The sequence below is a fragment of the Rhinoraja longicauda genome, chromosome 13 (genome assembly GCF_053455715.1).
Source record: "Rhinoraja longicauda isolate Sanriku21f chromosome 13, sRhiLon1.1, whole genome shotgun sequence".
NCBI lineage: Eukaryota > Metazoa > Chordata > Chondrichthyes > Rajiformes > Arhynchobatidae > Rhinoraja > Rhinoraja longicauda.
In genome coordinates this window covers 52971278-52985103 of record NC_135965.1, presented here as the reverse complement: position 1 = coordinate 52985103, position 13826 = coordinate 52971278, and the positions used below count along the sequence as shown (strand labels likewise).

Below are 13826 nucleotides of genomic sequence, written 5' to 3'. Positions count from 1 at the left end.
CGAAACGTCGCCCATTCCTTTTCTCCAGAGATGCTGCTGAGTTACTCCAGCATTTTGTGTCCATCTTCGGTTGAAACCAGCATCTGCAGTTCCTTCCTGCAGAAGATGGTTGGTGGAATTGGCAGCAATGATGGCAAAGTGGGAATGGTTGAGAGGTCCTAGTTCCTTGGCCGAGATAAATATCACCAATGATGCAGCACTCTAATTGTTGATTTTTTTAAGCTCTCTATTCATTTAAAATAACTAACAAAGATTTAGCGATTTTAAAGAAAAGACATAACTCAACAGAGGCGATGGGCGATGTTTCTTACAAACTGGTAGATTCGGCAGGTTCTTTCATGTTGATGATTTTGCTGAGGTTTTTTCTGACTCTATCCCATTTGATGTTGTAGTGTCTCTGGGCCGGTGCGCCGGCCTCCACTTCACTCTCCGGGAGAATCTCTTCAACCCTGCGTTAAAAAAGGGTCCAGATGAAACACACACACTTGAGACGGGTTATGAATTGGATGATAACGTTTTGAAAAGTAATTTTCTGAATACCCGATGTACCACTTGTCATCGTCGAAGCCCAGCGATGATCCCGGAACTCCGGAACGAACTTTCAGGAATGCTGGCACTCGCTGCTCCAGGAGGAGGATAATGGCTGCAAACTGATTAGCTTGAGTTTAGTTTCGTTTCGAGATACAGCGCGGAAGCAGGCCCTTCGGCCCACCGAGTCCGTGCTGACCAGCGATCACCCTGGCACTCTAACGCTATCCCACACACACACACACACACGCACAAACACACACACACACACGCCAGGGAAAATGTACAATAACACCAAGCCAATTAACCTACAAAGCTGCACGTTCTTTGGAGTGTGGGAGGAAACCGAAGCACCCGGAGAAAACCCACGCAGGTCACGGGGAGAACGTACAAACTCCGTACGGTCAAGCACCCGTAGTCAGGATGGAACCCGGGTCTCCGGCACTGAGGCAGCAACTCTACCGCCGCGATACCGTGTTACCATCAATTCTTAGGAGCCAGTTATCGACTACTGGAAGCACAGAAGTGCACCATGCATCAATGGTACCAGAGTGGAGATGGCTGAGAGATTCAAGCTCCTTGCTGTTAATATTTGCCAATAATCTGTCATGGATCATCCACACTAACGCAACTGCAAGAAGGCACAACAACGCCTCTACTTCCTCAGGACACTGGCAAACCTGGGCACGTCTCACTCGATTGGAGTTCCTCACAGTTGTATCCCTTAGTCTAGATGAGGGGGGAACTACTGGAAGGGTTATATTGGATTTTCAGAAGCCTTTTAATAATAGAAACATAGAAAATAGGTGCGGGAGTAGGCCATTTGGCCCTTCGAGCCAGCACCGCCATTCAATATGATCATGGCTGATCATCCAGAATCAGTCCCCCATTCCTGCTTTCTCCCCATGTCCCTTGATTCTGTTAGCCCTAAGAGCTAAATCTAACTCTCTCTTGAATGACCCACACAAGAGGATGGAGTATAAGATTGGATTAAGTTGAAAGGCACAGAGTGCTGGAGTAACTCAGCGGGTCAGGCAGCATCTGTGGAGAACATGGATAGGTGACGTTTTGGGTCGGGGCCCTTCTTCAAACTGAATGTGGGGGGGGGGGGGGAGTGGGTTGAAGAGTTGGAGGCGAGAAAAGACCAAGACTAATGAGGGCCAGCCACGTGACCTCAGGCAGGGCGGGGCGGTGCGGTGCCTGTTACTGCATTGTTGGCCAGGGCAGGTGTGGAGAAACTGTGTGGTGCGACTGTGGCACTGGTAAAATGAGTAGGGTAGAGGAAGGGGCAAGGAGGGGGAGGGGAGGGGGCAAGGAGGGAGAGGGGGCAAGGAGGGAGGGGGAGGGGGCAAAGAGGGAGAGGAGAGGGGGCAAGGAGGGGAGGGGGAGGGGAGGGGGAGGGGAGGGGGAGGGGAGGGGAGGGGAGGGGGAGGGGAGGGGGAGGGGAGGGGGCAAGGAGGGAGAGGGGAGGGGAGGGGGAGGGGGAGGGGAGGGGGCAAGGAGGGGGAGGGGATGGGGCAAGGAGGGAGGGGGCAAGGAGTGGGAGGGGAGGGGGCAAGGAGGGAGAGGGGAGGGGGCAAGGAGGGGGAGGGGAGGGGGCAAGGAGGGAGAGGGGAGGGGGCAAGGAGGGGGAGGGGAGGGGGAGGGGAGGGGGCAAGGAGGGAGGGGAGGGGAGGGGGAGGGGAGGGGGAGGGGAGGGGGCAAGGAGGGGGAGGGGATGGGGCAAGGAGGGAGGGGGCAAGGAGGGAGGGGGCAAGGAGGGAGGGGGCAAGGAGGGAGAGGGGAGGGGGCAAGGAGGGGGAGGGGGCAAGGAGGGGGAGGGGAGGGGGCAAGGAGGGGGAGGGGAGGGGGCAAGGAGGGAGGGGAGGGGAGGGGGAGGGGAGGGGAGGGGGCAAGGAGGGGGAGGGGATGGGGCAAGGAGGGGGAGGGGAGGGGAGGGGAGGGCAGGATGAAGTTACTTAAAATTAGAGAATTCAATGTTGATACCTCTGGCCAATCGGTATGAACATTGTTGATAAGCTACCCAAGCAAAATATGAGGTGCTTTAGTTTAGTTTAGTTTAGAGATACAGCGCGGAAACAGGCCCTTTGGCCCAACGAGACCGCGCCGACCAGCGATCCCCGCACACGTACACTATCCTACGCACGCAAGGGACAAGTCACACTTACACCAAGCCAATTAACCTGCAAACTTGCACGTCTTTGGAGTGTGGGAGAAACCGGAGATTCCGGGGAAAACCCACGCAGGTCATGGGGAGAACGTGCAAACTCCGTACAGACGGCGCCTGTGGTGAGGATCGAAGCCGGGTCTGTGGGGCAGCAACTCTACCACTGCACCACAGTCCTTTCAGGTTAGGCAGAGTTTCACTTGCATCTCCTCCAACCTCATCTACGGCATCTGTTGTTTGAGATGAGGACTCTTATACATCGGCGAGACTAAACGTAGACTGGGTGATCATTTCACTGAACACCTTCGCTCAGTCCGCCTGGACCTACCCGATCTCCCGGTTGCTAAACACTTTAATTCCCCTTCCCATTCCCACACAGACCTTTCTGTCCAAGGCCTCCTCCATTGTCAGAGTGAAGCTAAACAACATCTCATATTCCGCTCGGGCCGCTTGCAGCACAGTGGTACAATTGTTGACATCTCAAACTTCAAGTAGCCCCGGCATTCCCTCTCTCTCTATCCCTCCCCCACCCAAGTCACACCAGCTTCTCGTTCTCACCTAGCAAACAGCTAACAATGAATGGCCTGTTTCCTTAATCATTGTTACTTTTTTGCATATTTTTCATTCATTTGTTCTACATTTCTCTGCATCATCATCTATATCTCGTTTCCCTTTCCCCTGACTCAGTCTGAAGAAAGGTCTCGACCCGAAACGTCACCCATTCCTTCTCTCCGGAGATGCTGCCTGTCCCGCTGAGTTACTCCAGCATTTTGTGTCTATCTTGTGTCACATTAGAGATGCCTGTATACTGCATTTAGAAGGGATAGCTTTGAGGTGAGAGGGAACCTTTAGTTTAGTTTAGTGATACAGCACGGAAACAGGCCCTTCAGCCACCAAGTCCGCACCGACCAGCGATCCCCTACACACCGTGCTATCCTACACACACTACATGCACGAGTTCTCTCGAGTATCTTGCCTAGTCTAGGTGAAGGGAAGAAGATTTAATAGGAATCTGAGGGGTATCTGAGGGGTAACACAGAGGGTGGTGTGTGCAAGGAATGAGCTGCCAGAGGAGGTAGTTGAGGCTGACACTAGCCCAACATTTTAGAAACAGCTAGACAGGTGCATGGATTGGACAGGTTTGGAGGGATATGGACCAAATGCAGGCAGGTAGGACTAGTGTAGCTGGGACATGTTGGCCGGTGTGGGCAAGTTGGGCCGAAGGGCCTGTTTACACGCTGTATCACTCTAGGACTCTATGACTAAGGACAATTTCACATTCATACCCAGCCAGTTAACCTACAAACCTGCACGTCTTTGGAGTGTGGGAGGAAACCGAAGATCTCAGTGTAAACCCACACAGTCACGGGGAGAACGTACAAACTCCGTAAAGACAGCAACCCCAGTTAGGATGGAACCCGGGTCTCTGGCGCTGTGAGGCTGCAACTCTACCGCTGCACCACCGTGCCACCTCTTATTTTATCTGCAAATTTTTGAGAATTAGACGAGACCTGTTTGGAAGGTGGCTGGAAGGTGGCTGGAAGGTGGCTGGAATACACTGCCAGGGGAGGTGGGACAAGCAGATCAATGGCAACGATTGAGGGGCATTTAGGAATTTAGGAAGGCACATGAACAGGCAGGGAATGGAGGCAGATGTGGTAGTCCAACATGGTCAGTTGATATCATGGTTGGTGCAGGCATGGTAAGCTGAAGGGCCTGCACCTGTGCTGTACAGTTCCATGTGTGGGAAGGAACTGCAGATGCTGGTTTAAATCGAAGATAGACACAAAATGCTGGAGTAACTCAGCGGGTCAGGCAACATCTCCTGTCCCGTCTGAGTTACTCCAGCATTTTTGTGTCCATCTGTATAGTTTCATGTTCTCTGTGGGATGTAAGTGCACGTCAATGGTCCAGACCTCTGACTGGCTGCCTCGTAATGTTTGCATCACCTTGGTGACAAATATCCCCTCCCACGTGTGAATGGTTGAAGTTAGTCATTAAATAAACCTGCCAAAGGTAGTTATTCCAAATAGTGGAGGCGCTGCCTCACTATGGAATACTTACCTGCTTCATTAATGTTGTCCTGACCCAATTCTTCGCCTATCCATGCTTTTCACCCAGAGAGTTGTGAATCTGTGGGATTCTCTACCACAGACGGCAATGGAGGCCGATTCACTGGATGTTTTCAAGAGAGAGTTGGATATAGCTCTTAGGGCTAATGGAATCAAGGGATATGGGGAAAAAGCAGGAACAGGGTACTGATTCTGGATGATCAGCCATGATCACAATGAATGGTGGTGCTGGCTTGATGGGCCGAATGGCCTCCTCCTGCACCTATTTTCTGTTTCTAAACATTTACAACACTGCGGTATGAACGTTGAATTGTCTTATTTTAGATAACTTACACAAACTTCCATTTAGACCGTAATGGTATATCCTTATTGTTTTGTGTTTATGCTTTATTCTTTTTTTAAATTTACAGATACAGCGCAGAAACAGGCCCTTCGGCCCACCGAGTCCGTGCCGCCCAGCGATCCCCGCACATTAACACTATCCTACACACACTAGGGACAATTTTTTTAAAACATTTGCCCAGCCAATTAACCTACATACCTGTACATCTTTGGAGTGTGGGAGGAAACCGAAGATCTCGGAGAAAACCCACGCAGGTCACGGGAAGAACGTACAAACTCCATACAGACGGCGCCCGTAGTCAGGATCGAACCTGAGTCTCCGGCGCTGCATTCTCTGTAAGGCAGCAACTCTACCGCTGCGCCACCGTGCTTAACAATTCTTAATTGTTAACTATATGTTTGTGTTGTCATTTGTGAGTGGAGCACCAAGGCACATTCCTTGTATATGCATATACTTGGCCAATAAACCTATTCATTCATTCATTCATTCATTCATTCCCATTTCTCCATTAAAAGTCCATTAGCCGGTTCCACAGTTCACAAGGGTGTATCCGTTTAGGATCACACCATCCCGAGCCAGCAATTGGCCGATCAGGAAACCTCCCTGCCTGATGTCATCTGTTGTCGGCCCTGATTTGTCTTGGTCTTTTCTTGCTTCCAGTCCCCCCTCCCTACAATCAGTCTGAAGAAGAGTCTCGACCTGAAACATCACCAATCCATGTTCTGCAGAGATGCTGCCTGACCCGCTGAGTTACTCCAGCACTCTGTGAAACATCACCAATCCATGTTCTCCACAGATGCTGCCTGACCCGCTGAATTACTCCAGCACTCTGTGAAACGTCACCTATCCATGTTCTCCACAGATGCTGCCTGACCCGCTGAGTTACTCCAGCACTTTGGGACTTTTCCTGTCAACCAGCGTCCAACATTCATCGTGTTTAATTAACTTCAAATTCGTAAATGTTTGAAGCAGAATTGGGCTATTCGGCCCATCAAGTCCACTCCGCCATTCAATCATGGCTGATCTATCTCTCCATCCTAACCCCATTCCCCTGCCATCTCCCCATAACCTCTGACACCCGTACTCATCAAGTCAATTGCTTTATTTTATCTGTTGCATCTCAGAAAGAGAGTCTGAAGATAAAGTTTACCTGGACTTTCCACAGTACCTCAGCCTCTGGTGATATTCTCCAGTACGAGTCGTCCATCATGGCTATCAGCAAATTTAACAGCAGAAGATAGACAAAGAGCATGTACAGGATATATACAATGTAGATATTGGTTGGTGTTGGCTTATCGTAAGGAAGAGGGATATCCAACAATCCCATCATCAGCTCAAATGTAGTTCGCATTGTCATTGCAAGGTTTCGAAAATAAGGATAATACGTCAAGTCCAGAGTGTGAAACAGAATGTAAAAAGCTGGAAGACAGAAAGGAAGAAAACTCACCTTAATGTGAGAAAATATAGACTTTAATCAAAATATACACAGCTTGCAGGTTCTGCAGAGTAGCAGCTAGAGGGCATCACAGCTACACTTGGCCTGGCCAACCCTGCAACGTCACCAGGACAACGGGCCTTCATGGTCAGGGCAAGATCCCTACACTTACAACAACTGGGACTTGAAAATGGAGCCAAACTGGCGACTCTGTGTACTGGGGTAGTGTAGTAGTACTGCTGGAGTAACTCAGCAGGTCAGGCAGCATCTCTGGAGACACGAAATGTGTGACTGTATTCTGACTCAGTGTACCACTGCTTTACCCTTGTACTGTGTCTGAGACACTTATCTGAGATGTATCGACTGGATAGCACGCAACAAAAAAGCTTTTCACTGTACCTCAGTACACGTGACAATAATAAACTTAACTAAACTTTTAACTCAACTTTTAATAGAGTTCAAATTATTGTTGTCAAACAAAGTTTACTGAGGATTAGCACAAATCGGATGCATAAGGTCATAAGGTCACAAGTGATAGGAGCAGAATTTAGCCATTCGGCCCATCATTCTATCATGGCTGGTCTATCTCTCCCTCCTAACCCCATTCTCCTGCCAACCCCTAAGTAGATTGTTGAGGGAATAATTTGACATCTCTCACTAAGAATTTTACTTTTACTCCAGCAGTCTTTCAATGCATTGTTTTAATTCTATCAGTTTGAACTAGTTATTTGGTTATCTAGATGAACTACATACCGAAGGTAAAGCCGATGATGCAGATGAACACCAAGGAACACCAATGCATGAGATCTCCATATAATATCTGTGAGGAAATGAAAATCCACAGATGTGACGCTCAGGCATAATTATACAATTGTACAACCGTCATTTTATATCTCTATCAATATTCAAGATGACACGTGGGAGGAAACCAAAGATCTCAGAGAAAATCCACGCTGGCCACAGGGAGAACGTACGAACTCCATACAGACAGCACCTGTGGTCAGGATCGATCCCAGGTCTCTTGCGCTGTAAGGCAGTAGCTCTACCGCTGCACCCTATGTACAGTGCTCATGTGCAACTGTAATTGTATATGTCTCTCAGTATTCAAGATGACCCAACGTTCAACAGTAATAGACCACTAGTAAAGGATGGATATATAAACAGGTCCTATAACCCATCGAGTCCGCGCCGACCAGCGATCCCTATACATTAGCGATATCCTACACACACTGGGGGGTCATTTACAATTTTACCGAAGTCAACGACCCGCAAACCTCTACGTCTTTGGAATGTGGGAGAAGCCTGATTCCTCACAGTTAGGATTGAACCCGGGTCTCTGGCGCTGTAAGGCAGCAACTCTACCGCTGTGCCACCGTGCCGTACTGTCGTTTCAACAGTCAGAGTGTTGTCCGCAATGTTAATGATCTCAGACCCATTTCCTCACCTTTTGAATCAAAATGGAAAATTTCCCGAGTGTTTTAAAGCCCCTGGCAAAATAGATAGTGTTGCACCATCCAATGATCAGAGCAAAGGAGATGGGAACAGCTTCCTCGTCTTCAGCAAGGAGCCTCATGACGACTGCCGCGATAACCAGAAGTGAGTAGCAGATCCTGGAACAGCAAGACAACCTGTAAACGTCTGTGAAACATTAAATGTGTCCAAAACAAGACGCAAAGCTCTGGAGTAACTCAGCGGGTCAGGCAGCATCTCTGGAGAACATGGATAGGTGACGTTTCACAGAGCGCTGGAGTAACTCAGTGGGTCAGGCAGCATCTCTGGAGAACACGGATAAATTTCACATTCTTGTACCTCTTGTTCTCACATCTCCCCAAAACCAACAATGAACCGTTGTGGGCTCCATCCTTCCTGAGGTCACCAGTTGCCGGCTCTCATTTGCTCTGGCCTATTCTCACCTAGTCATAAGGTCGTAAGGTCATAAGGGATAGGAGCAGAAATGAGCTGTTCGGCCTAATCGAGTCTACTCCACCATTCAATCATGGCCGATCTGTCTCTCCATCCTAACCCCATTCCCCTGCCTTCTCCCTCGTCTGGCAGGGTTGTGCAGTGGAAATATGGAGCATTATTAATCTCAGTTTAGTTTAGTTTAGAGATACAGCGCGGAAACAGGCCCTTCGGCCCACTGGGTCCGTGCCGACCAGCGATTCCCGCACATTGACGCTATCCTACACACACTAGGGACAATTTACACATACACCAAGCCAATTAACCTACACACCTGTACTTCTTTGGAGTGTGGGAGGAAACCGAAGATCTCGGAGAAATCCCACGCAGGTCACGGGGAGAACGTACAAACTCCATACAGACAGCACCCGTAGTCAGGATGGAACCCGGGTCTCCGGCGCTGCATTCACTGTAAGGCAGCAACTCTACCGCTGCACCACCGTGCCACCCACAAATTATTAATTTTAAGCTGAAAGCTTTATGATGGGCAGGTGGATGTGCAGGGAATGGAGGGGTGTAGATCACATGCAGGCAGATGAGACTAGTTTAAGAAGGGTCTCGAACCCAAACATCACCTATCATACAAAGTGTTTAGAAATAGCCCACTGAGACCATGTACAAGAGTCTGATGAAGGGTCTCGACCCAAAACCTCACCTATTCCTTTTCTCCAGAGATGCTGCCTGACCCGCTGAGTTTCTCCAACACTGGGTAACTATTGTTTTGTTAAACCACCATCTGTAGTTCCTTGTGTCCATATACCTAGGGTACGTGTTTCCTTTTGAGATTAGTTTCACTTGGCATCATGTTCAGCATGGACATTTTATAGACAATAGACAACAGACAACAGGTGCAGGAGGAGGCCATTCGGTCCTTCAAGCCTGTACGCACCGTCATTCACTGTGATCATGGCTGATCATTCACAATCAGTACCCCGTTCCTGCCCTCTCCCCATACCCCCTGACTCCGCTATCATTAAGAGCTCTATCCAGCTCTCTCTCGAAAGCATTCAGATACAATACAAAACACATTTTGGGCTGAGGGGCCTGTTCTTGTGCATTACTGTTCTATGTTCCAATATTTTCCAATAAAACTAAATAAGAGTAAAGAGACCAAAAGAATGATTCTGTTCTTACAATAATAATGGATAAGGACCTCCAATGGATGTGTTGACCAAGTAATTTCTTGGTCCTATCTTGCACAAATGCATCAGCTGAAACAAAGGTGATATTTTCATTATAAACATGTTCAACGCAAACACAGGAGAGAATAGATAGGTCCATATTTTGGGTTAATGACAGAGTTCTGAGGTAATATCTCAACTCACCTCACTGGTGAGTATCATCAAAGCTCCAACAACAGTGACTAGTTCACCCAGAAGTCTCACGTAGTCTTCCTTTGTTTGATAGGATTCCTAAAATAGTAAAAAAGTCATAGTCATAGAGTCTTACAGCGTGGAAACAGGCCCTTTGGCCCAACTTGCCCACATGTCCCATCTACACCAGTCCCCCACCATGTGGGTCCTTTGGCCTGACTTGCCCACATGTCCCATCTACACCAGTCCCCCACCATGTGGGCCCTTTGGCCCAACTTGTCCACATGTCCCATCTACACCAGTCCCCCACCATGTGGGCCCTTTGGCCCGACTTGCCCACATGTCCATCTACACCAGTCCCCCACCATGTGGGCCCTTTGGCCTGACTTGCCCACATGTCCATCTACACCAGTCCCCCACCATGTGGGCCCTTTGGCCTGACTTGCCCACATGTCCATCTACACCAGTCCCCCACCATGTGGGCCCTTTGGCCTGACTTGCCCACATGTCCATCTACACCAGTCCCCCACCATGTGGGCCCTTTGGCCCGACTTGCCCAAATGTCCCATCTACACCAGTCCCCCACCATGTGGGCCCTTCGGCCTGACTTGCCCACATGTCCATCTACACCAGTCCCCCACCATGTGGGCCCTTTGGCCTGACTTGCCCACATGTCCATCTACACCAGTCCCCCACTATGTGGGCCTTTGGCCCGACTTGCCCACCGAGTCCGCGGCCACCAGCGATCCCCACACTAACGCTACCCTACACACACACTAGGGACAATTTACACATACACCAAGCCAATTAACCTACATAAATTGCACGTCTTTGGAGCGTGGGAGGAATCCGAAGATCTCGGAGAAAACCCAGGCGGTCATGGGGAGAACGTACAAACTCCGTACAAACTCCGTACAGACGGTACCCGTAGTCGGGATGGAACCCGGGTCTCCGGCGCTGCAAGCACTGTAGGGCAGTAATTCTACTGCCGTTCCACCATCTTTTGTGGTAATCCTCTTGGTCCTTTATGTAAAATGTATTACCAATTAACCAAACGTTTATCTTGCCCCAATACAGACATGAAGCTTCAATCCATTTTATTTCCCAATGAGATGTGAAGATTATTTAATATCCTGATGACACACTGTCCACACGCACTTTTGATTATAGTGTATCGCACCGAAAGATTGATGACCGATTCACGTGGTCTCAGAGTCACAGAGTCATACAGCACAGAAACAGGCCCTTCGGCCCCAACTTGCCCTTGCTGACCAATATCCCCATCTATGCTAGTCCCATCGGCCCGCATTTGGCCCATATCTCTCCAAACCTTTCCTACAATTGTACCCATCCAAAGGACTTCTAATCTCAAAAGTCTTAATCGAGCTTTTCACTGTACTTTGGTACAAGTGGCAATAAACCAAAACTAAACTGATACTAAAACTGAACATCAACCACAAACATCGGCTTGGAGATGCTTACAACTATATTAGACTTACTGCTAAAGTTTTATGGATTTTAATAACATGTTCACCAAACAGCCCTTGAGGAACTGGTTTCAATGGTCGGTACAAGCTTACGATGGTGAATATAGTGATGTATAGAGTGTAGGAAACCATCCACATGACAAAATACTTGTACGCAAATACAATCCATTTCTGCTCCACCAACTCCTTCACTGGTTTAGCATCGATGAACTTGTGAACCTGCAAAAACAAAAGACAACTATCTGATCGTTTTTATAATGAATTAATATGTTTGAAATGTCGGTGGTTTCATGATGAGCTATGAAGAAAAGATTGATGTGCCAGAAGTGATCGTTGAGCAGAACAGCCACTTGCCTCCTACTTAGGTTGATTGAAAGATACATGGCAGGGAAACAGGCCCTTCGGCCCACCAAGTCCATGCCGGCCATCCATCACCCACGCACACTAGTTCTGTTATCCCACTTCCTCATCATAAAGTCGAAAGGGCCCAAGTGACAGGAGCAGAATTGGGCCACTCGGCCCATCATGTCTGAGAGGGTGCTGCACCAACGCAGGGGAGAGGGGAGAGGGGAGAGGGGGGAGGGGGGAGGGGGGAGGGGGGAGGGGGAGGGGGGAGGGGGAGGGGGAGGGGGAGGGGGAAGGGAGTGGGGGGAGTGAGGGGAGTGGGGAAGGGGAAGTGGGGGGGGGGAGAAGGGAGGGGGGAGTGGGGGGGGGAGAGGGGAGGGGGGAGTGGGGGAGGAGAGGGGAGGGGGGAGTGGGGGGGGGGGGAGGGTGCTGCACCAATGCAGGAGAGGTTTGGGCCCAGCATTTTGTGTCCATCTTGGTTCACTTGTTCAAGTGAGGATTCACTTGTTTACTAACATACATTACCCGGAGATAGTTGCCCACGAAACTGCCCTGACTGCCTGGAACAACCTGATCAGATCTATTGATTACCTTGGTGCTCCTGCTTTTGGTTATGATGTCCAGAACTGATTTTTGATCCTCCCAGGTATCAATGCTGGTGAGGTCGTAGGTACAGTAAGAAATTGTTCCCATACGCCAATACATTTTCTTCTGTTTTTCAACCAAATAGTTGAACATCTACAAATTAAAATTCAATTACTACTTTAAAACATGTGTTACATTGAATACATTTAAGACTTTTAAGGAGAGATTTGATTTGAACTCCCTCGGGCAAATATGCCATCTGAAAACATTGCTCAAACCTATGAATAATGACTGCCCTAAATGCAATATAAGTTACATCATTGATTGATCGATTGATTGATTAATTAATTATTTAGTATAGCTTTAGAGATACAGAGCGGAAACAGATCCTTCAGCCCACCGAGTCCTCACTGACCAGTGATCCCCGCACACTTACACTATCCTACGCACGCAAGGGATAAAGAAATAGGCCGCGGGATTTTCTCCGCCCGGCGGGGGCTTCAATGTCGGGAGCCCCGACCGCCCCGACGGGGCAACTCCAACAGCCTGACCGCGGGAGAAGACGGCAGGGAAGAGAAAAAGACATTCTGGCCTTCCATCACAGTGAGGAGGTGACTGGAGGAGACTCACTGTGATGGATGTTTCTTTTGTTTGGTGTTAGTTTGTGATTGTATGTGTTATTGCATTTTTATTGATTATTCTTATTGGTCTTATTGTTGAACTGTGGGTAATGTTTCATTTCACTCCACATTTATGTGTCTGTGACAAATAAACGACTATTGACTATATTGACAGTTTACATTTAACCTACAAACCTGTACGTCTTTGGAGTGTGGGAGGAAACCGAAGGTCTCGGAGAAAGCCCACACTGTAAGGCAGTAGCTCGACCACTGCGCCACCATGCCATCCTTGATTGGAAGCTACATCATGGAAATAGGCCCATTGCAGGCAGCATCTCGAAAACATCTTCCCAGCTGCCATCAGGCAACTAAAACATCCCATCAACAACTAGAGAGCGGTCCTGAGCTACAATCTACCTCATTGGAGACCGTCGGACTATCTTTAATCGGACTTAACGGGGCTTTATCTTGCACTAAATGTTTATTCCCTCTATCATGTATCTGTCTGTACACTGTGAATGGCTCGATTGTAATCATGTACAGTCTTTCCGCTAACTGGTTAGCACGCAATAAAATTATGAAAGGACTGGACAAGCTAGATGCAGGAAAAATGTTCCCAGTGTTGGGGGGAGTCCAGAACCAGGGGCCACAATCTAAGAATAAAGGGGAGGCCATTTAAAACTGAGATGAGAAAAAGCATTTTCACCCAGAGAGTTGTGAATTTGTGGAATTCTCTGCCACAGAGGGTAGTGGATGCCGATTCACTGACAGTTAGATAGAGCTCTAGGGGCTAGCGGAATCAAGGGATATGGGGAGAAGGCAGGCACGGATTACTGATTGGGGATGATCAGCCATGATCGCAATGAATGGCGGTGCTGGCTCGAGGGGCCGAATGGCCTCCTCCTGCACCTATTTTCTATGTTTCTAATAAAAAAGCTTTTCACTGCACCTCGGACACGTGACAACAAA

The 13826-nt window shown here is 48.8% G+C and overlaps 1 protein-coding gene across 1 annotated transcript in view; it reads right to left on the bottom strand.

Annotated features, from left to right (window-relative positions):
- Window positions 1-307: 307 nt before the first annotated feature.
- Window positions 308-13826, bottom strand: part of LOC144599321 (transient receptor potential cation channel subfamily V member 6-like) — a 29069-nt gene continuing 15550 nt past the window's right edge. The window contains exons 7-15 of the mRNA XM_078410116.1: window positions 12244-12390; window positions 11320-11526; window positions 9833-9919; window positions 9642-9718; window positions 7990-8155; window positions 7299-7365; window positions 6261-6529; window positions 541-650; window positions 308-449 (exon numbers count right to left, since the gene is read on the bottom strand). Coding sequence (XP_078266242.1) covers window positions 308-449; window positions 541-650; window positions 6261-6529; window positions 7299-7365; window positions 7990-8155; window positions 9642-9718; window positions 9833-9919; window positions 11320-11526; window positions 12244-12390 — 1272 coding nt within the window. The remainder of the gene's footprint in view (window positions 450-540; window positions 651-6260; window positions 6530-7298; window positions 7366-7989; window positions 8156-9641; window positions 9719-9832; window positions 9920-11319; window positions 11527-12243; window positions 12391-13826) is intronic.